General features: G+C 45.4%; 1 protein-coding gene across 1 annotated transcript; it reads left to right on the plus strand.

Moving 5' to 3' along the window:
- Positions 1-8,703: 8,703 nt before the first annotated feature.
- RGCC (regulator of cell cycle) lies at positions 8,704-22,851 on the plus strand. The gene is made up of 5 exons (XM_057533217.1): positions 8,704-8,932; positions 9,484-9,669; positions 19,214-19,321; positions 21,092-21,154; positions 22,446-22,851. Exons 1-5 carry the CDS (start codon positions 8,884-8,886, stop codon positions 22,451-22,453), a joined length of 414 nt encoding a protein of 137 aa, XP_057389200.1. The 5' UTR covers positions 8,704-8,883; the 3' UTR covers positions 22,454-22,851.
- Positions 22,852-23,426: the final 575 nt, after the last annotated feature.

Here is a 23,426-nt window from a genome sequence, read left to right on the forward strand (position 1 = left end):
CTTATCCATTCAGTTCAGCAGTACAGTCAGTTACCAGAAACCTGTACTTGTCAGAGTCTTTTCCATGAATTCCTTGAAGATGAAACCATTTCATAGGAACATTTTTGTGAAAGCATCAGAGTATACACAGAACTGTCTGTAAATGACAAAAGACTTAAAAATGACACAGTTAAAGATTTGATGAAAGTTCATAATAATGCAATTGACATGGAAATTTAGTTATTTCTGAGATATACATTTTAAAGTAATAACTAGAATTATGACTTATAGCATTATATCAGAACACATAAGATTTTTAGGAATCTCATGTAATGTCTGAAACATTTATATTAACATATTTCCATACAAATAACCCAAGGAAAGTTTAGTATTAGTTGTTTTTTTTGTTTGTTTGTTTTTTTATACTGCAGGTTCTTATTAGTCATCAATTTTATACACATCAATGTATACATGTCAATCCCAATCGCCCAATTCATCACACCACCATCCCACCCCACCGCGGTTTTCCCCCCTTGGTGTCCATACATTTGTTCTCTACATCTGTGTCTCAACTTCTGCCCTGCAAACCGGTTCATCTGTAACATTTTTCTAGGTTCCACATACATGCGTTAATATACGATATTTGTTTTTCTCTCCAACTGTATCTTTTGTGACTAATTAGAGGAATGTGTGTGGTAGACATTCATTCATTCAAATGAAAATTAAGTACGTACCTTGTGCCTGGCGCTGGAATAAATAGCACCTCTGCAACTTGCCAAGGTGGTTTGGGGTGCAAAAAAGTGCTAGCTCATTTCCAGAATTAGAAGTTCTTTTTTCCTCTGTGACATTAAGATGCTACAAAGGGCTGGAGAGTAGCTTTAAGCCCATGTTCTTCTTTCCCACTGAGTTATGTTTGTGGCTTGAACCACTCCAATTCTTCACCCGTAATCAAGTTAGGCAAATGGCTTTTGAATGGCTGCGGGCTGTGGGTATGATGGGGTGGAGGCAACATTGCAGGAGAGAGCAGAGAAAACAGGACAAGATCCTGGTGCTGGGAGTGGACTTCTGGGGACAGCTCTCTCCTCTTTTTGCTCCCCAGATGGTGGCAGCAGAAAGTCTTAGAACCTGGCACTAGGGAAACTCCTGTCTTGATTCTGCCTGAGACTCACAGTGGGTTGTTTTGGTTTAAAATCACATTAAAGTGTTTTCTTTCTTTAGGAGTTAAAAGTTAAAAGCACACCTACCGTATGATCCAGTCTTTCTACTCTTAGGTATTTATCCAAGAGAAACAAAACCATCTGCCTGTACTTGTGTACCAGCTTTATTTGTAATAGTCAAAACTAGAACCAACCCAAATGTCCATCAACCGGTGAATAGAGAAACAAATTGTGGTATATCCATACAATGGAATATTATTTAGCAGTAAAAATGAGTGAGCTATTGATACCCACAACAACATGGATGAATCTCAAAATAATTACAGAAAGAGAGTACATACTGTATGATTCCATTTATTTAAAATTCTAGTAAATGCAAACTAATCTACAGTGACAGACAGCAGATTAGTGGTTGCCTGAGAATGGGGCTGGAGGGGATGACAATGGGGCAGGAGGAAACCTTTGTGGGGGGTGGCTACATTCACTATCTTATGAACAGATGTCAAAACTTTTCAAATTGTATATTCAAAATTTGTGCAGTTTATTGTATGTTGATTATATTGAGATAACTCTGTAAAAAAAAATCACGTGGAGGTATTTTTCTTTCTTTGAAAGGTCACTTGTTTTCTATGCCATGACTTCATTTACTGTTTTTTTTTTTTTTAAATAGACTTTACTTTGAAGAGCAGTTTTAGGTTCACAGCAAAATTGTGTGGAAAGTACAGAGACTTTCCATATACCTCCTGCCCTCACACAAACACAGCCTCCCCCATTATCAACATTCCCTTCTGCCATGTTGCTGCGGGGATTAGAGTTGAATGTCTTTGAGAGGCTGTTATTCAACCTGCTGCAGCATCCTTTGGCGAGCATTGTATTCCTAAGATTCGTCCATGTTGTCTTGTGTCAGTAGTTTGTTGCTTCTTTGCTGAGCAGTATTCTGGTATAGGACTGTACAACAGTTGTGTGTCTATTCTTCTGTTTATGGACATTTGGGTTGTTACCAGTGTTTGGCTATTATGAATAAAAATTCATTCTTATATTGTTTTTTACTTTTCTTGGATAAAAATGTAGAATTGCTAGATCACAGGGTCATTGCATGTTTGACTTCTCATGTGTTTGTCATTCCTATATCTTCTTTTGTGAGGTGTGTGTTCAAGTGTTTTGCCCATGTTTTGTTTTTCCTAGGTTGGTTGTTTTTTTATTATTAGTTTGTAGATAATCTTTCTATGTCCTAAAAACAAATCCTGTGTCTGTTATATGGATTTCCACAATTTCTTTCAGTCTGGGGCTTGCCTTTTTCTTTTTGTAATAACAACTGATGAACAAAAGTTTTAAATTTTGATGAAGTCTGATTTCTCAATTAAAAAAATGATTAGTGCTTTTTATATACCATCCAAAAATCTTTCCCTACATTCAAGTCTTGAGGATATTCTCTTATGTTTTCTTCTAGAAACTTTGCAGATTTAGCTTTTATGTTTAGGTCTATGATCCATTGCAAGTTAATTTTTGTGTACGGTGTATAGTAGGTGTTATTGTAAATTTTTTTCTGTACAGATATCTAGTTCTTCCAGCACCACTTGTTGAAAAGATTTTTATTTCCTCATTGAATTGCATTGACACCTTTCTCATAAATCAATTAACCAGGTATGTGTGTATGTATTTCTGAACTCCTGTCTGTCCCATTGGTCTATTTGCCAATCCTTGGCCAATACCACCGTTTTAATAAATGTAGCTTTACAGGAAGTCTTGAAATCAGGTAATGTAACTTTACTCTCTTCTTTAAGATGATTTTCACTACTATAGGTCAATTTTTGGTTTATATCACTGTTGTGAGTTGAATGGTTGTCCCCCTCCCCCAACGATATGTTGAAGTCTTCACCCCTTGTACCTGTGAATGTGAACTTATTTGGACAAAGGGTCTTTACAGATGTAATCAAGTTAAGATGAGGTCATACTGAATTAGGGCGGACCCTAATCTAATATGACTGGTGTCCTAAGAAGACAAGAAGAGACACAGACAAAAACATACAGGGGAAAGGCCATGTGAAGATGGAGGCAGAGATCAGGGTGATGCATCTACAAGCCAAAGAAAGCCAAATATTGCCAGCAAACCACCAGAAGCTAGGGGAGACGCATGGAACAGATTCTCCCTCACAGCCTTCAGAAGGAACCAACCCTGCTGACACCTTGATTGTGGACTTCTAGCCTCCAGAACTGTGAGAGAATAAATTTCTTTTGTTTTAACCACCCAGTCTGCGGTACTTTGTTACGGCTGACCTAGAAAACTAATACAGTTAATGAAACACAACTCAAACTTGCTTAAGCGATAAGGAAGTGACTATCTCTTACACCTCCAGAGTTGAGGGATTCCTGGTGAGATTCACGTAAAGTATTAGGTGTTAGGATGAGGTTCAATTATAAGGGTCAGAAATCCCCACAATAGTGGCTTACACAAGATGGGCATTGTCTTTTTTTTTAAACATCTTTATTGGAGTATAATTGCTTTACAATGGTGTGTTAGTTTCTGCTGTATATCAAAGTGGATCAGCTATACATATACATATATCCCCGTATCTCCTCCCTCTTGCGTCTCCCTCCCACCCTCCCTATCCCAGACATTGTCTTTTATTTTTCTCTCATGTAGGTCTCTCACCAGGCTTCGGTTGGTATGGAGGCACCAAGACATCAGGATCTGGGATTCTTCTATCCTTTTGCCACCATCCTCAATATACGGCTTCCACCTCATGGTGTGAAATCCAGCTGCAAGTCTGTCTTCTATCCATCAGGGAGAAGCAAGGACGAGGGTGCCTGCCCCGTTCCCTTGAGATTACATTCTAGAGGTTTGCATAGAATATCTCTGCTCAAAGCCTGTGGTCCAGAATCAAGTCACATGACCGCTCCCAATTGCAAGGGAGGTTGGGAAATACAGTCTTTATTTCAGGAATCCATGGGTCCGAAGGGGAGAGCTGATATTAGGAAACAGAAGTTTCTTCCACACAGTGTCTGTAAAGGAATGCTAGGAGTTTTTGATGATTGGCTATAGGAGACTTAAGGAGAAAAAAAATCTCATCTGGAAATAAAAATTTGAAAGCTTATAAATGTTAGTTACAATCTTGAGAGGGGATGAGATAGCCTGGCAAAAGTATAGGTGAGAAGAAAAGATCGAGGAGAGACCTGTAGGGGACTCAGACTTTAATTATGAAGAGGAGGATTCAACAGGGCCCTGAGAAGAAATGGTGAGGTGATTAGATGGATATTCAAGAAAAGCTTTAAGGAGACAGTGGTTAACAGTGGTTAACATTGTACAAGGGGACAAGGGGAAGAGATGCCAATTAAGATAAAGAACTGGTCTTTAAAAATGTAAGAAGTTCTGATTTCCTGTTTCAAAATTATAAGCTACCTCAAGTTTTTTACTCAAAGGAGACCTGTGTGAATGAATGACCTCTGTAACTTGAAATATGTATAAACTCTAGTGTAAAGATGTTATGGTTAATTTAGGTTCAGGGCTCATGAAAGACAAGGCTCCTCAGCCCTCCTCAGTGAGGGAAGAGGTCACATCTGCACGGTGAGGTTACTTACCATCTTCATCACTATGATCAGGTGACTGGGGACCACAGGAAGCCCTGGAACAGAAAATGGAACCCAGCCAGAAGGCTCAAGGGACAGAGGGTTTAACTTTTGCCTTTCGTCTGGTTCTAGGAAAGGATTCAAGGTGAACAGAGAAGTGGACTCGCATGTGTACACTAAGAGATAGGTAAGAGCATGTTAGCTAAGTATTGTTGGTGAGAGAGAAAGATTGGAAACAACCCAAGTGTCCATCAACTTGAGAGTGGATAAATAAATTATTCTGTAGTCATTCAATAGAATTCTATTTGGCAGATAAAAATAAATAAACTAGATCTAGTTGAATAAACTAGATCTGTGTGTACCAACATATGTAAAAACAAAGTTGAATGAAAACAAAGCATGTTCACATTAGTTATGTAAATTTAAAAATCATACAAAGCAATACTATATTTTTTAATGTAAACATATAAATATAGTTTAGGTACAAAAACGTGGACTGGGAGGGTACTTACCAAATTCATGGTAATGCTCCTCTCTGGGGAGGGAGCGGATAGGACTTGGAAGGATGAAAAAGGGGATTTCAACTTTTTCTGCATTGTTCAATTTCTCTTGTTAAGAAATGTTTGAAGCATATGAAAAGGTGGTCAATTTAATTACTTATTAGGGAAATGTGAATTAAAGCTACAGGAAGAAGAAAAAAGAACCCACAGTAAGATACTAGTACACAGTTACCAGTATGGCTAAAATGAATGAATCTAACAGCATCATGTGTTGACACAAATATTGAACAACTGGGATTCTTCTACATGGCTGGCGGGAATGTAGATTCATTCAACCACTTCAGAAAACTCTTTGGCAGTATCTTCAAAAGCTAAACAGATGCCTATCCTGTGATTCGGAAATTCACTTCTAGGTTAGGTATAAATCCAAGAGAAGTGAGTATTTATGTGCACCAAAAGAAATGCCTATGCTGTACACGGCAGCTTTATTTATACTAGCCAATGACTAGAGATACTCATACCATTTGGTTATTCTACTTCTAGATATATACCCTAGAGACTCTTACTCTTGTACGCTGGGAGACATGTGCAAGAATACTCCTTGCTGCACTACATTACAGTAGCAACGGCAGCAACACAGCTCAAATCTCCACCAACAGGAGGACGGATTCATACCGCGACAACATGGATGAACCTCCTGGACATTATGTTAAACAAAAGAAGCCAGATAGAAAAGAATACATACAGTATGATTTTAAGGAGTTTTAGTCGGCAAAAGTAATTCCTGGTGACAGAATTCAGAACGGGGGTTACCATAGGGGTTACTTATGGGTTGCTATTGACTGCAAAATGGCATAGAGAACCCTTCTGGGGTGATGACAAAATACCACATCTTGATCTGGATAGTAATTACACAGGTGTATATATAGGTAGGAATTTACCAAACTGTGCACTCAAGATTTGCATACTATATCATATATAAGTTATATCTCAAAAAATCTGAAGCAAAAATGACAAAATATTAACATGTGTTAGTTCTCATTGGTGGGTACACAGAGTGCTATTACTGAATTCTTTATATTTTCCTGTACATTCATATTATATTTATAATTAGGAAAGAGAGGGAGCAGTAGTTCTCCATAATGGAAGTGACACCGTCCTAGAGGTGGTGACACTTTGAGTTGAGGCCCCTGCCCATTTATCTCCCCAGCACTTGGGCAAGGGAGTTCCCTTACAATGGGGTGCAGAAGACACCCACCAACCAACTTCTCCTGGTAGAAATAGGTGATCTTCACTGTCACTCTCTTAGTAAACTGGCATGTCTGTTAAAAAGTGGGGCTGTTCTGTAGGCTCTTTTGAAGTTCAGCTTAAATGATTCTTTAGCTGAGAGGGCCCCTGAGCCATCAGGCAAGAGCTGGGCGGGGGTGCCCGCCACCCTACATCCCAGCCTGACCAAAGAGGGAGAGCTTCATTTGGAAGGTAGCTCCCTGGCCTCAACTCCCAGACGGGCTGCTGCTCCGTTATCCCAGGGCATCCCCAGTGGGTACCACAGCAAGTCAAAGAGCATGAGGAGAGAAAAAAGAATTGAATAAGGGAGGTGGGAAAAGGAAGGAAAAAGATGCACATGCCTTGACTGTTGCTTCAAGGACCTGGGTTATCTGCACTCTTATCTGGAGCCTCTTCCTCCTGTCTGCTCAGTTCTCCACCTTGCACTGTGGAGAAAGGGAGGGTGTGGTGAAGCCCAAAGTGGCTCTGAAACCATACAGACTTGCCTTCTTTTTTTTTTTTTTTTTAACATTTTTATTGGAGTATAATTGCTTTATAATGGTGTGTTAGTTTCTGCTGTATAACAAAGTGGATCAGCTATACATAAACATATATCCCCATATCTCTTCCCTCTTGCGTCTCCCTCCCACCCTCCCTATCCCACCCCTCTAGGTGGTCACAAAGCACTGAGCTGATCTCCCTGTGCTATGCGGCTGCTTCCCACTAGCTATCTATTTTACATTTGGTAGTGTATATATGTCCATGCCACTCTCTCACTTCGACCAGCTTCACTTCCCCCTCCCCATGTCCTCAAGTCCATTCTCTACATCTGCGTCTTTGTTCCTGTCCTGCCCCTAGGTTCATCAGAACCATTTTTTTTTAAGGTTCCATATATATGTGTTAGCATACGGTATTTGTTTTTCTCTTTCTCACTTACTTCACTCTGTATGACAGACTCTAGGTCCATCCACCTCACTACAAATAACTCAATTTCGTTTCTTTTTATGGCTGAGTAATATTCCATTGTCTATATGTGCCACATCTTCTTTATCCATTCATCTGTCGATGGACACTGAGGCTGCTTCCGTCAGACCTGCCTTTCCATCACTATGTGACTAGCTTATCACCTAGCCTCTCTGTGCCTCAGTTTCCTCCTGTGTAGAACAGAAGCAGTAGTTCTACCTCTCAGGGCTGCTGTGGGCCTGGAAATGGTGAACGCCAAGACCTGCCCTAGGAGGCCCTTGATAACCGCAGTAAGATGCCTCCTTTCCCTCTGAGACCGGTTTGAGGGTCAGAGACACTGGGAGCGCCATCCAATAGGACTTGGAGCGAGGATGGCTGTTGAGCACTTGATATGTGTCTAGTGCAACTGAGGGACTGAAAATTTCACTTTATTCTATTTTAGTTGCTTTGCATTTAAGAAGCCACCTGTGGCAAGTGGCTACCGCATCTGGCAGCGCAGTGTGCAGGGCTTTCACGGTCAGGACTCATCCCCTGCCAGGCGGCTGGGAGAGGTGGCTCAGTGTGGACACTGAGAGGCACCGGGTTCGCACTCCAGCTACGTAGTAATTTGTTCTCTTAACAAACTCCTCCCGAACAAAGTCGGGGCTGCCGTGAACACCCAGGACTGTAGTCAGGCTCTGGGGCTCGGGGATGGGAACCATTAAGGTTCGTCAACTCCTGGACTCCACCGACTTCAGACCCTCTGGCCCCCTACCTTCTCTACTCCATCCGCCCATAATCCTCAAGTCCCTTGGGGACAATGGGGAGGGGACACGCGGGAGACTCCTTTTGCGGCTCCCATATGGGTCTGGGTCTTCCACGGCTTTCGCCTACTTTATTCCTCACAACAAACCCAGGAGGCTCAGCATTTCCATTTCACAGATGATGAAACTGAGGCTCGTGGAGCTTTAGCGCACAGGGCGGGAATCAGCCGAGCGCCAGCCCTAAACTCTTTGGGGCCCTGGTGTCGCCAAAGCTACTTTCGTGGGGCGCGTTGTCAGGGCGCGCGGGGAAAGAGGCGGGTAAATATTTGGGACTGTAACCTGGGCTCCGGCGACTCCGCGTCACTGCGGTTCCCCAGCGGGCGCGTGGCGAGGGCGGTGCCTGGGGGACAGGGGCGTCCCTGGCGCGGCGACAGGGACAGACCCGGCGGCCAGGCTCCCGTGGCCCCACCCCGGCCCGCCCCCGCCCGCGGCTATAAGACCTCGGGACTGCGGGTGGCTGCAGCCGGGGAAAGATCTGGCGGGCGGACGGCGCAGGCAGTGGCGCGGCGGGAGCGCAGCCGGACGAGGGGACAGGCAGAGCGGGACGAGGCCAGGAGAGGGGACGGGCGGCCTCAGCGGGAGCGTCTGCACGATCCCCGCGCCCAGACCTCGCAGGACCCCCCGACGCGCGCCGGGCCTAGCCCGCCCATGAAGCCCCCCGCCGCGCAGGGCAGCCCCGCGGCCGCCGCGGCCGCAGGTGAGTGGGGGTCTCCTTAAAGCCGGGGCCTCGCGCGAAAGAAGCGGGATCCCGCGTCGTCTCGTTACATCCCTCACCCAGCCTCACCGGCGGGACTCTGCCCCGGGGCGGGTTCAGCCTCCTCCCCACGCGGGGCTGCGGGTCCGAGCCCGACACGTCACGGGCGCATCCTGACTCAGTCCTCCCACCGCCACCCGGTTCACACGCGCCCCCGGGGGAGCGAACGCGGGGAAGAGTCCCCGACAGCGCGTGGGAAAGAGCTCGGCTGTGTCGTTCAGCTGCGTGACCTTTGGCTTGCAACTTCCCCGGGTCGAGGCTCAGTTTCTTTATCTCGAAAACGGGCACGACACCAAGGCGCACTTCAGGGGGTGGTGGAGAGTATTAAAAGAGACCAGCGAGCAGCGGGCAGCGGTAGCCGGGCTGTCCCCGGGCCAGCGCGCCGTCAGCGTTAGCTAGCGATCCTCGGGAACGGTGCGGCCCCTGCCGGGCCCGGGCTGGGACGGCCGCCCCGCCCCACCCTCACCTGAGCCCGCCGTCCCTCCCCTCCCCAGCCCCGGCCCTGGACTCGGCCGACGCGGGGGACCTGAGCGACGCGCTGTGCGAGTTTGATGCGGTGCTGGCCGACTTCGCGTCGCCCTTGCACGAGCGCCACTTCCGCTACGAGGAGCACCTGGAGCGCATGAAGCGGCGGAGCAGCGCCAGCGTCAGCGACAGCAGCGGCTTCAGCGACTCGGAGAGTAAGTGTGGCCCCGCCGGGGAAGGTGCCAGAGCCCTGCGGAACTCCCCGTACCCGGCCCGCGGAGGAGCGCTCTGGGCTCGGGGCTCAGTTTGCTTATCGGGGCCGCGCGGAGTTAGCCCCAAAGCTCAGCGCGGTCTCTAGGACTCCAGGCGTCTCCGGGGCTGCAGGCCCGGCGGGGACAAGACCCCTGAGGATGTGCTCGGGAAGGCTCTTGGAGGGCAGGCTGGTCTACCTGCCGCCGGCAGGTGTCAGGAGGCAGGAGGGTCGAAGCGGCAGGACTCCTGGGACCCCAGCCAGGCCTTCCCGCGGCTCCCCGTCCTCCTCTCCCTCCCCCTTCTTTCCCTTCTCAGCGGTATCTTCAGAGGATGTGGAGCAAGTGCCACAGGCATGGGGTCGGGGCGCATGGGAGGGCACGATATGGACATATTTGTGAAACCAGGAAAGGTTTCATAAGCTCCCGTTCTTGAGATTTTTGAAACACTTCTTGCATTTTCTTCTGGCCCTGAGCTCCCAGACTTGTTGCTACACTGCCCGAAGTTTTGAAAGAATCCCTGGCACTGCTGAGTTCAAGTATTTAGAAAGTGTCCCTCATCCTTCAGGCAGGTCCATCACGTGGACGGCTGGCTCTGACTCCCCGCCCCCCAGCTGGGGGTGGGCAGAGAGGAGATGGACCCAGAGCTGCTTTCTGGTGACTTTCCTCATAGTGGAGACTACCCCCAGCATCTCTCTGTCCTAAACAACCTTGTTAAAAAGAGAGACCATTTTTTCCAGGAACTCGAATGTCCTGTAAGGATTTTGGATACCTTTTTAGGCGTCAAATAGCAAATCGGGTGACTTTTCAGTCTTATGTGACTGCTGTTTTACCCAACCTGGATTACTTTCTATTTTTCAAAGTGAATTTTAAACATTTCTGGGTAATTCTTGAGGCTTCATTCCCTAGATGGGATACAAGCATGAATGTCACTCCCTTTGTTGTCCTTGACTCTGGAAATAAAAACAATGACCTTTCCTTGTGATTCCCTTCTTTTGAAATCTGAAGCTCCCCGTTGTTACAGGGCAAAGATAGAGTCCTAGGCTTACACATGAGCTGTCCTTCTGAAAAGGAATAAAGGCTACTCGCCACCCAGTTCAGGCTTTGAGTCAGAAACTTGAGTTCCAGCTTGACTTTTCTTGGCAGCCCTGCCCAAGCGTTAGAAATAATTGCAGCTTTTGAGGTGAAAGGGGATGGAATCGTATGCTGTTAATTTTCCGTTCAGTATGTTTGGACTTCGTTGCTAATGACCAGACCGCTTATTTTCAATTTCAAAGAGAAGTCTAAAAAATTTTGAAATTTTTCTCAATGTCCGTAGCCAAACTTAAATATGTCTCCTTCTACTGGGGCATGGAGCAAGTTATTCATCAAGTACAAATTCTCTCCCCCGTGGGAAAGAAAGCTGGCACAGTCTGTCCAGTGCCGCTGTCTTGCAAAGAACAGCTCCTTTCTAAACCACAGCTGCATTTGGCTAGAATACGGTCTGAGCTCACCCATTCATGGGTGATTGCAACTCCCTCTGGGTAGGGTTTCAGATCTGGGATCTGTTTCAGAGGCCTCAAAGAAAAAGCACTTGAAACACATTCTTAACAGTTTTGGGGGAGATATTTGGAATAGTCTGTAGTTTTTCTTAGGGTATGTGTGTGTACTTTGTTTTCTGCTTTTGTTGTTAACTGTTAAACTAACCCTTAGTTTGGTGGTTAGAGAAGTAAATGGGAGGGTATAAAGAAGGCTCAGATGACATTAGTCTTTTCTATAAATGTGTAGTTTGGCCTCCACGAGGCAGGTTAGAAATAGTCCTGGCAGAAGCAGTGTGTATCTAAATAGTAATTTCTTAAGGACGCATAATATGTGTCTTAATTGCCGCTAAGAATGGATCACAGACATTTGTTATACTCATTTGTCTGTTTAATGCTTTTCTGTGGAAGAGAATATTTGAGAGACATGGATCCTACTGAAATTTAGCCCACCAAAGGGGAGACACACCAGGATGATCATAATAAGAGCAGCTCTCTCTCTTTTTTTTAATTTATTTTTTGGCTGCATTGGGTCTTCGTTGCTGCATGCAGGCTTTCTCTAGTTGCGGCGAGCGGGGTCTATTCTTCCTTGTGGTGCGCGGGCTTCTCATTGCGGTGGCTTCTCTTATTGCGGAGCATGAGCTCTAGGCGCACAGGCTCAGTAGTTGCGGCACGCGGGCCCTAGAGCGCGTGGGTTTCAGTAGTTGTGGTGCGTGGAAGAGCAGCTCTCTTTTGCCAAGCTCTTACTATGATTACTATTATTATTTATTAGCTCTAACCATTAATGATCTCTTTGCTTTGCTTTAAATGTATCTCCTATGATCTCTACTACAGTCCTAGAATGTAGGCACTGTTGTCTCCTTTTTTCTGACAAAATAGTGGAACCAATTGGGCTGTCTCTCTCTCTAAGGCCTTGCTCTGTCACCATGGCTGGCTGGCTGGTATGTGAACCAGGTCCTCCGGGATAGACTTGAAGTCTCACTGGACCGGGATCATGTGCCTGTTTATCAATGGTGATTGTGTTTGAAGGTGTCTCTTCAAGTCAGTGGTCACCTGGCCGGATCTGTGGAGCCCAGGCTGAGCTCTGTTAGGGCCCTGCATGAGGAGTGGGCCTCATTTTCTCTAGCTGTGAAATGGATAGGATGTTATTTAATGATGATGTTAGGAACATCCATAAGCTCATGATGAGGAAGAAAATATTTGCTCTGTTTGATGCTTTTAAGAAAATAATAAAATGCACATGCCACGCTATGTCACGTAGGTCAGAGACATTTGAGCCAGTGTCTTGTGTGAAAATGTTATGTATGAAGGTCTAAACCCTTGGGACCTTGGTTTTCACTCTACCTTTTACAACTCCATCACTCTGAAGATGTACCTACTGCATTCCTGTTTTTTGAAGAACCCTTCCTTTTCTCTCAAAAAAAAAAAAAGATGAGAAAGACAAATATTATATGATATCACTTATATGTGGAATCTAAAAACTAGTACAAATGAACTTATTTACAAACCAGAAACAGACTCAGACATAGGAAACAAACTTATGGTTACCAAAGGGGAAGTGGGGAGAGGGATAAATTAGGAGTATGGGATTAACAGATACATACTACTATATATAAAATAGATAAACAACAAGGATTTATTATATACCACAGGGAGCTATATTCAGTATCTTGTAATAATCTATAATGGAAAAGAATAAAAAAAGAATATACGTATGCATATATATATATATCTGAATCACTTTTCTGTATACCTGAAACTAATACAATATTGTAAATCAACTACACTTCAATTAAAAAATATTTCGCTTGCTTTCATCCAAAGGAGAAAAAGTAGACATTCCTTCTTTCACCCAGAGAAGCAAGTTACTTAGATAGGAGAGAAGAACGGATATTTAATAAGGAAATACTGTTTCCTGTTTCCACTTACAGGGAATCCTCCTAAGACATGAAGAGGACCAAAATAGCAGTGGCAAGATAACTTCACATTAGGGGTGGCATTCAAATGGGGGTTGATGAAAATAGTTCCTTTTGTTTCTTTCTTCTAGATTTCGGTTCCAACAGGTAACACCAGGCACTTTCATGAGAGCAGTTTCAACTTCGGCAGTAAAAGGGCACAGTTAGGAGCTGGGGCAGTGAGTGAGGTTCACACGTGATCCGCAGAGGTGCTTCAGGCATTGTGAACATTTTTGGTTTGAACTTATTTTGAAAAATCTGTTGTTTTTTCAGTATTTTCAAAACTGTAAGCGTACAGCATGACTTCCGAAATGTGTTTAATGACATTTTAACTCATCAGATAACTAAATTTTAACCAATGTGTTAATTTATGATTCCACTGATTGATTTTATAAGAAGTTTCTAATATTAACTGGAACTTTAAAAGGTGATGCAAACTTATATCTTTGACGGATTGGAGTTTCCTTTTTCCTTGGAGGGGGGAAGTGTTTTGCTACTTAACAGAAAACGTCTGAAGTCTACTCCGTATGCTGGGGCTATTATGATTTTGAAGGGCCATTGTAGGGAATGAGGAATTGGCTTCTTTAGCATGTGCAGGACCTAGAAAGTCTGTATTTCTTTGCCTCGACTATTCTAGCTTGACCCTGGGAGAGGGGACTGTATGGCCCCTAGGGGTGGGGGGTGGGGCATGCATGACAGGTAGCCTGTTGGCTGATCTGGCCTAAGAGCCACTGAGACCAGAACTTGAACTTGTTCAAGGCGGGAGAGAGTGAGGAGTTAGGAGCCCTCAGCGTGTACCGGTGTGTGTTAGGAATTCCAGGCAGGTGACAGGTGTCACTGGCTGACACCTGGAGGGGTATCTAGAGGGACTGAGCAGTCTCAGAAGGGAAGCGGGGGCGATAGTGCTGAAACTGAGAAACGTTTTCTTATTTTATCCCACTTTCAGTGAGGCTGTTGGAATTTAGATTTTGAGGAGGAGATTCAACCCACCTCCCCCAACTCCCGCATACCATTCCCTGTGGCAAAAGGGAAACACGTCCAAGGCTTTCTTTTTCTCAGTTAATTACTATGGTTTGCTTGCCTGCAATGTGTGGGATTGTTCTATATTTACAGGAGCTCTGGGCCAGGGTTACTGTCTGTGGTTTCCCTTTCCTCTGGAGTAGCACACGCTGGTGCCAACACCAAATTACCTTTCTCCCCACCCCCAAAGGAAAAAAAGCACGTCTACCTTTTAAACAAGCCTCTGTTTTTGTAGCTGAGTTTCCCAAGCTCTGTTGGCGCTCCTGTAGTTAGATGTTTGCATATTTAATATGCTCACATTGCTTTTTTTTTTTTTTTAATGAAAGCTTCTTTCTTTCTTTCTTTCTTTATTTTTGGCTGTGTTGGGTCTTCGTTTCTGTGCGAGGGCTTTCTCTAGTTGCGGCAAGCGGGGGCCACTCTTCATCGCGATGCGCGGGCCTCTCGCTATCGCGGCCTCTCTCGTTGCGGAGCACAAGCTCCAGACGCGCAGGCTCAGTAATTGTGGCTCACGGGCCTAGTTGCTCCGCAGCATGTGGGATCTTCCCAGACCAGGGCTCGAACCCGTGTCCCCTGCATTAGCAGGCAGACTCTCAACCACTGCGCCACCAGGGAAGCCCGCTCACATTGCTTTTGATGATGTCTTAGAAAACTTGGTCCCTGAATTCGAGGTTCCTGGCTTCAGCGCACCAAGTTGACTGGCCAAGGACATTTCTGATGGGGCTTTAGAGCCGATAGCGGTAGATGTTGTAAGGCCCTAAGATATCTAGTCTTGCCACCTGCCGCGGTTTCCCATATCATCACTGTTATGTGTCCCTTGAACCCCTGTTAACGGCAGCATCTAATATTGGGTGGGGCAACAATACATTACTATGCTATCAGCCTGTGACACATTCCTGTCCTTTATCAGACTAATGAGCTGTTATTTCTAGAGCTCAAGAAATAGAGTTCTAGGGGAGTGAAAAGAACAGGAAGTCAGGCTTTGCTTCCCTTTTAATATACACCTAGCATGAAATCTTGTTCACTGTAAGTAAGTCCGTGGAATGAAATTTTATTGGATAAAGGGTAAAGAGAGGTCTAGAGCTTGGGGTACTTCCGTGTCTGTGGGTTTGTTCTTAGGAGGTTTGTTCTAGGGCACCTCTGAAGATAAATTTTCTCTTAGGAATTTATCTGAAGAAGTGGAAGAAGCCTGGGCCCAGAATCTTGAGTCTTCTTATTCCCTGTGGTGACCTTTCTTCTCCTGAGCGTGTCTTCCTCCATTTTGTCGGGAGAATAAAATAAAAGCAATGAAAACCATAGGTATCACATGGAGCGCCTGGCTTACTGATTCCTCTTTCGCAAGAGAAGAAACTAAGGCTCAGAGATGAAGTGACTTGCACAGGGTCACAGAGCTTTCACATGGCCTCGGTGCCCCACATCTCTAGGGTGGCAGCTTCTGGGGCTGCTGCGGTTGTCCTGGTCATTGTTTTGGGGAATGACGTGTAGAGCAGTTATGAACACAGGGTGGAACTCAACTGTGGGGAAGTTTGGCTCAGGGGTGCTGGGGGTTCATTTCCTTTTGATGGTTGAACACTTCGGAGCCTGGAGTCAGGTCGGGCCCGGATTGTGCACTGGAACTCATGGAAATAGAGAGGCATCAAGGTGTAGCAGTGAGCTGGTGTGTGTGTGTGTGTGTATTGTAACTAGAATTTTTTTTCCCCCTCTTTCATTGTGGGAGTAGCACAAATTCATTATCAGTAAGAGGCAACTTCTGATTATTTGGACAGTGCATTTAATAGTTGGCAGCTGAATTTGTCAGTCAAATAACAGTCAGTTTGTCTATATATTTTCTGAGTTTGAGGAAAATACTTAGATCAAAAAGGCATAGAAACACCAGGCTCTAAAGGGTAAGACGTAAGCCGTGGTGATGTCTTAGTATACTGTGACGCTACAGAGTCTCAAAACCAAGTGAGTTACCTGAGTTTTTCATGAATCCTCATTGGATTCCTTTTTCCTACCATTTTGCAATGACCTTTTCCATGTCTAGGTCATTCCTTCCCCCCAGACTCAACAGCATTTGGTCAACCTGTGTGTGCGGCAAACACATTGTGTGTGTGTGTGTGTGTGTGTGTGTGTGTGTGTGTGTGTGTGTTTGCCCCCTCCCAAGGGATGAGTATACATGGACGTAAAATTGATGGAGAGTCGGGGCAGAACAGAGGTGAAGTCCCAAGTTATGAGAAGGGCCTGCGGTGCAGAGCATGGTGGTGAGGCTGGCTCTCAGGGCCAGCTGCCTCTGGGAGACTGAGACCAGGGGTGCTGCCAGCGAGTCCCAGGTTCAGCACTCTGGGCCAGGGATGGGGCTGATGTTCTCAGGTGTCCTTTGGAGCCAAGGATAATGTCCCAGAGGCCTCATACTCTTTTCTCCTGGCTCACGAGTCCGGGCACGAGACCTGCTTCCCCAGGGCCCTCTGTGGTTTTCCTGCCCCCTCAGTCTTACTTCATCTTTTCCCCACAAGTCTCTCGGGTTCTATTTGGGGCGATTCTCCTGCCTCTGACGTGGCGACAAGCAGTAACGAGACGCGGTAGGTCTGAGATGGGCGTGACCACTTTCCTGTGCGTAGGGAAAAGGCCTCCCCTTGAGAAAATCCGGACTGCTGCAGAGGGCGGCCCAGCTGACAAGCGAGCAGAAGGGCTTCCCACGTGAGTTCCACTGAGTACAAGCGTCTTGAGAAATATTAATAGAGGTGCCACCGAAAAAGTGTCCCAAGGGCAAGTAAACCAGGGGAAATAGGGCTGAGCTGGTTTCTTTTATTCTTTTTTTAATATTTATTTATTTATTTGGCTGAGTTGGGTCTTAGTTGCGGCATGCTGGATCTTTCGTTGCGGCGCCTGGGCTCTTCGTTGTGGCTTGCGGGCCCTAGAGCGCACAGGTTTAGTTGTCCCATAGCGTGTGGGATCTTAGTTCCCCGACCAGGGATCGAACCTGCGTCCCCTGCACTGGAAGGCGGATTCTTAACCACTGGACCACCAGGGAAGTCCCTGAGTCTGTTTCTTTATCACAAGATGTCTCAGGCACGTTAAAGTGGGGTTACATCAGAGGACTGTCCAGGGGTGCTTGGTGTTTCTTAGAGTTCGCTGATCACGCAGTTCTTCTCAAAGGACCACTATTCTGGGAAATAATTTCTGGGGAAATGTAAGGGTAAGGTTTGGTGTTTCAGATCTCAGTAGGTGTTCATCATCAAAGCCTTGAAAAATGGTTGTCGTCCTTTTAGGTGACCCGGGCTGGACCTAAGAAGGAAGAATCGACTGTGAGGGTTGGGCATGTTTGGAAAACTGAACGCGATGGGTGTGTCGGCCAGGAAGACAAGATGGCTCTGGGGCCACCTGGTCAGGGGAGGGTGGGAGGCCCAGTAAGGAGGCCTCAGGAACTGCTCCAGGAACTTGGAGAAGTCTTGAGGGATGAAGAGGAATTCTCTTGGGACCAGAAACCTCTGCTTCTGAAAACCCTTTTTTTTTTTTTAAACTTTGGATTTATTTATTCATTTATTTATTTATTTATGGCTGTGTTGGGTCTTCGTTTCTGTGTGAGGGCTTTCTCTAGTTGTGGCAAGCGGGGACCACTCTTCATCGCGGTGCGCGGGCCTCTCACCATCGCGGCCTCTCCTGTTGCGGAGCACATGCTCCAGATGCGCAGGCTCAGCAATTGTGGCTCACGGGCCTAGCTGCTCCGCGGCATGCGGGATCCTCCCAGACCAGGGCTCGAACCCGTGTCCCCTGCATCGGCAGGCAGATTCCCAACCACTGCGCCACCAGGGAAGCCCCTGAAAACCCTTTTTTTATTCTGGGCATGTCTTTTGTAACTTAGTCCTGTTCATTTTGAGTTAAGGGGACCAAAGAAAGACGGTTTTGCCTCTTCCTGAGCTGGAGGTGATTGGATAAAACTGAGCGAATCCCAAGGAGGACAGAGAGCCTGGCCAGTTCCTCATGGTTCAGCCACCCTCCCTCACCCGAACAGCCTTCCCAGAGCTCATCTCTGCTACAGCTGCGCCTGGCTTTGTGTTTTGTTTTAACTGGGAAGGCTGTTCCTTTGTGACCTCAGAGGCCACATCCTGCTTCCGCCGCCGGGTCTGCCTTTGAGCCTTTGAGTTAGTGCAGCTCAGCCAGCAGTTCCTTTCTGTGTCACAGCCACACGGCTGGCTGGCCGTGGGTTGGTTTCCTCCCCCTTGGCAGGACTTAGAGAAATAGAATCTCAGAACTTCAGAGCTGGAAGGGACTTTAAGGATTATTTAGTCCAGCTTCCCATTTTATGGATGGGTAAACTGAGGCCCAGAGACATTATCTTGCTCAAGGGCATCTGAATACTTAGTAGCTGGGCTGGTTTCCTTGACTCAGCTCAGCCCTGCTTCTGGGACCTTGCCTTGCTCTTGCTCTGGTCTTTGAGGGTATGACAATGGAGGCAGCAAATCACCCAAACTGTAATAGACAACCTCTGGGAGAAGAAATCTTTATCTTTGACCCTCTAGCTTATCCCCAGAATGTAGGAGCTCAGGAAAACCACGACAAAGACGCTCTCATGGGCAGGCAGGGAGGATTATTATGTCATGGGATCCAACCTTGTCTTTGTATTTTAGGGGGTTCAGAGGGCAGAAGGGACATTTTTCAGGAAAGATGGTTCCTTACGTCTCAAATCCCAAGGGAAGCCCCTCACCCTCATCGGCCAAGCATTGGCTTAGCTGTCAGACACCCACTGGGCAGTGGGCTCCGGTGTGTCACAAAGGAGGCTGGTTTGGTCACGATGATCCTGTCACCCCCTTCTTTTTTTAGGGAAGCAAGGGGCTGTGGTGTGCCCAATTGGAGACACGCACTCACACACATACACAGGCACACCCTCCTGCCTCAAATCATTTGGGGGCATAAATATAAAATCTGGAAACCAACCTGTTTTCTTTATAACTTTGCTCCTTTTGGAGATAAACTGTTGGTTGGCAATAGACCATAAGACTGAAAATCGTTTCTAATGAGTTACGTTTTCTTTCCTGAAAGGTGCAGATTCACTTTATAGGAACAGCTTCAGCTTCAGTGATGAAAAACTGAATTCTCCAACAGACAGCACTCCAGCTCTGCTCTCTCCCGCTGTCCCTCCTCGGAAAGGTAAGTTCATTAGTTGGATTGTGAGTGTTTTTGCTTCTTTCCTCCCTCCTCCGGCTCCTCAGCCTCTTCTTTCTTCCCCCTTCCCCCTAATCGATCTTTCCCAAATGTGCAAAACAAATAGAGAAGACTAGTATCTTAGTATAGTAGAGCATGGAGTGGATTTTGTTATTTCTCAGGATTTTGATCGGCGTGAAAGTGAAATCAGATAACTGGGGGGGCAGGAAACCAAATTCACAGGGAGAAAAGACATGTAGACTCTAAACTTTGCTTTTTCTCTTGTGGTGTCATCAAGACAGTGTCAAATGACAGTGCCCTCCCAAGACTGGTTGGTTCTGGAACATCAAACTCAGCAGTTAGGCTTTGCAGAAAGTTGGGTTCTTTTTCTTGCATTAACTCTTTAACTAATGCTTTCAGATGACCAATTTAGCAATTAAATGGGGTCATCGTTATGAAACAAGTAATGATCTAACATAATTCAAAATGGCAGCTCCATCCTGCCTCTACTGTGATATTAATAGGCCGAAAAGGTTTTTAAAGATGCGTGAGCAGTTTCTTATACTTTGGAACTAGCAAAGTGTCTCCAGCCAGAGATCTGAATGTTCTTTTATATTGGGCAAGTGCCCTTTTGAAAACAAAAGCAGTTTTTTTCCCTTAAGAAACATTATACTTGCTGAAAATAGTTGCAGAATGCAATAAAAGTGGAACATAGTTAAAAAGAAATATGAAGATTCCATCATTTTCTCACTCTGGCATGAAGGCAGAATTTCCCCCTTTTTCAAAAGGACATTTTAAAATTCTCTTCTCAACAGAACAATGTTAGCAGTCACTGGGGACTCTGCCGTTGTCCAGCCCTTCGTCTGTAATGGATCTATTGAATTGAGAGAGACAGAACAGTCTAGAAAGTGGCTTAAAATGTGCCCAGATTTGTTACCTGATCCTCAAGAGGTAGTAATTAAAGAGGAGAAGAAAGCCCTAGTGGCAAACTGACTTTAAAAGCTAAGAACAATGAGCTATTTGTGGCCAGCGGGGGCTAATTAATAAAAATATCCAGTAGTGCATTCAGAGAGGGCATGAATGATGAACTCTAGAGGAAAAAAGTAAGATACACAGAAAGAAGTACATGTCTCAGGATATAAAGGGAACAAAATGATAATGAGGACTTGTTGCTCTGTGCTGGCACCTGGATGGGATGAGGTTCTCTAGACCCAGGAGCTTCCTGTCGCCTTCTCTGTACCATTTTGACACGGAACTGTAGTGCTTAGCTCATTTCATCCTGGAGGGACCATGAGGGCTGAAGCATTGCCCTGGAGTGATAGCATGAACAAAATTGCGTCAGGGGAGAAGTTTAGCAGGAATTAGGGAATCTGGGTGTCCATTCCACACAATGCCGTGCTTCCCGAATATTTTGACTAACTCAAATCCTACACAATCAAAAAGTTCAAACTTTTAATCTTCCTTCCCTGTCCCTGTCTCCCCGCATCTCCCAAATTTTAAGGTAGTGAAGGGAGATACTTCTTCCAGGTTGCTGGGATAGGGGTGGGGTATGGGGGGGTGATGAACTACAAAAACCAGAAAGAAACATTTAGGCTAATCTTCAGAATAAGTTTCTGAGTTGACTATAAGTAAACACTGGAGCAACCAATTAGGGTTGGTACAGGACACGCTTTAATAAAGTCTCTGAAGAAAAAGAGATGGTTGCATAATTCTGGAAAAGTCGGAGTCATCAGCTGTCTTGGATATGGAAACTGAACCCCAACTCTTGTTTTTCAGCCAAACTAGGAGACACGAAAGAGCTAGAAGACTTTATTGCTGATCTCGACAGAACTTTAGCAAGTGAGTACATGCCTGGTAGTACAAAAAAAAAAAAAAAAAAATCAAACAGAAAACCCAACCAGCACCTCTGATAAAGTGCTGTAATGTTTACCAGCTTGCCTGGGGCAGGAAGTTACATCATAAGGCTTCTTTAGGTTCAGAAACAGGACCCTAGTGGCTCAGAAAGAAATTCTGAGGGTAAGCTTACATTGAAGTAGATTGTGTGCCTTTCCAAACAGTGAGAACTGACCACCAGCAAACAATGGCATTTTGTTTGAGAAATGGAGAGTAAAGTAGTAGTTCGAGCAAGATTGGAGCCTTACTAGCATGGTGGCCTGCCAGGCTTTTCAGAAAAGAAATCAGCCTATTGACCATCAAGCATTATACTGACAAGCCAGGGGGTTCCATCTCAGGGGCCAGAGAAAATTTCACAAGTTAGATCAGGGGTTTGGTGAGGTCTGACTTCTAGAGGGTTGGGTCCCCAAAGAGAGAATTGGCTTGGGGAGACCCTGTAACCAAAGACCCACGCCAATTACTAAAAGACCTGGATTAAGTACGCAGTACCTTGTTTCCCACTGGCAGTTACACTAAAGGCACCCCATTTTCTGTGACCCAAAATTTTGAGACCTGAGGATGTTAGATCATAACTGCTACGGGGGTGCCTAGAAGAAGGGACCCTGAGAATCAATCCACCCAGTCTATTTCCAAAGAACAGGATTGCAAGAGCCAGAAGGGTCAGCTAGAGTTTCCCAGATGACAGTTTCAGCAACTCTACCCCTGGGGGGCCTTGTTCGGTCACAGAACAGGCTTGGAGAATTGCATCCTAGCCCCTTTCATTTTACAATGAAAGAGTTGATTTTCCTTAAGAAATATTTTATGCTATCCTCTGCTAAATAGCTGGGTAGAATCTGAAAAAATAGATCCAAAGCTGGTTATTTAAAAAGAACTCTGTTCTTAAACATGGTTTCAGACAGACCTAAGTATTAGGTAGAAAGTTCTTGTGCAGTTTCTGTTTACTGGAAGATTTTGTTGCCCATTTTCTTATGTGCTGTACCATCCTCCATCAGAAGACTGTTCTGACAGAGATGATTGTAATTGCAGCACAGTTTGTAGTAGACCCATGTGACATGCCTGTTGATTTCATGGAAATTGCAGCAGGCTGCCGGTCATACCAGTAAATCAGACATATACTACGTGGGAAGCCTGCCATTAAGTTTGGTGCTTTGATGCCTGTCTGAGAGATGTGCTCTGGCTCAGCATAGGAACTGTTGACTTTTGTGAGTGGATCACCTTCTCTGTCTCCTGTTGACAGGTATGTGAAGCAAGAAGGTCTGGGTCCTTTCATCATAAGGCAGAAGCTTCAGAGAGCTCTGAGGACCTGATAAAATCAGCTACAGAATTTGCTGCTGGAGGGGCCAGAGATGCTACTCATCTACCACCAGGCCATTCTCATTCTCATCCTAAAAATGCCTTTGGGCTCATCTCTGGGCAAGTTAGAAATTGACTTTGTTTACCTGCTTGCAGAGTATTAGAACAGATGACTCATGCTAATGTTGTATTTCCTCTTAAAACATAGCTTTTCTGTAATTTAAAGTGCTTTTATGAAAATATTTGTAATTAATTATATATAGTTGGAGACAGTACTATGCTTTTCCCATTATAATATATTTTTGTATGCAAATAAAGTTTGAACTGGAAGTCTGTCTTTTGTAAGCTTTCCTTTTTTTTTTTTCTCTTGATTTATTTCAATATATTTCCATCCAAATAGTATTCAAGTGGAAATAACACGTCGCTTGACTTCTAATATGGACCCTGGGCGCTGCCGCATTGCACTAGGCACTAGGATGGTAAACGAGAGAAAGGGTTACTTTGCAGTTCATTCGGCGCTCTAAAGGGAAATGCTGGCATATGATTGATGGGAAATTTTAATTTGAGGGTTGCAGTTTTAGTGAAAGTTGGGTTTCTCTTCTATCTCCATTCTCCTCATTTTTTAGCACCTTTTTAGGTGCCACGGGTTCTTTCCTTCAGTTAGGGGAAATACCAGGTGTACTCAAAATCCAGGGCACGTTGGGGCAGCTGGAGGACTTATAAATGATGGTGCTCTCATAAAATCTGTGTGCTGAGGAAGATTTGATGTGCTGGCCTGGGTCCTCACGTCCAGGTGGCTTCAGTGGAGCCGGAGGGTCCAGATGCAAGGTCTCCCATAGAGTGGGCTTCGCTTGTAGAGGCCAGTGACCCACCCACACCCCCCCACCTGCCTTTTGTGGAGGATGGGGAGAGGCATACAAAACAG

Source organism: Balaenoptera acutorostrata, chromosome 18, assembly GCF_949987535.1.
Source record: "Balaenoptera acutorostrata chromosome 18, mBalAcu1.1, whole genome shotgun sequence".
NCBI classification, from domain to species: Eukaryota; Metazoa; Chordata; class Mammalia; order Artiodactyla; family Balaenopteridae; genus Balaenoptera; species Balaenoptera acutorostrata.

Coding starts and splice junctions, on each gene's coding strand:
- RGCC (XM_057533217.1), top strand. CDS start 8,884: ATGAAGCCCCCCGCCGCGCAGGGCAGCCCCGCGGCCGCCGCGGCCGCA. Junction 8,933..9,483: donor CGCGGCCGCCGCGGCCGCAG/GTGAGTGGGGGT, acceptor TCCCCTCCCCAG/CCCCGGCCCTGGACTCGGCC. Junction 9,670..19,213: donor CGGCTTCAGCGACTCGGAGA/GTAAGTGTGGCC, acceptor CTTTCCTGAAAG/GTGCAGATTCACTTTATAGG.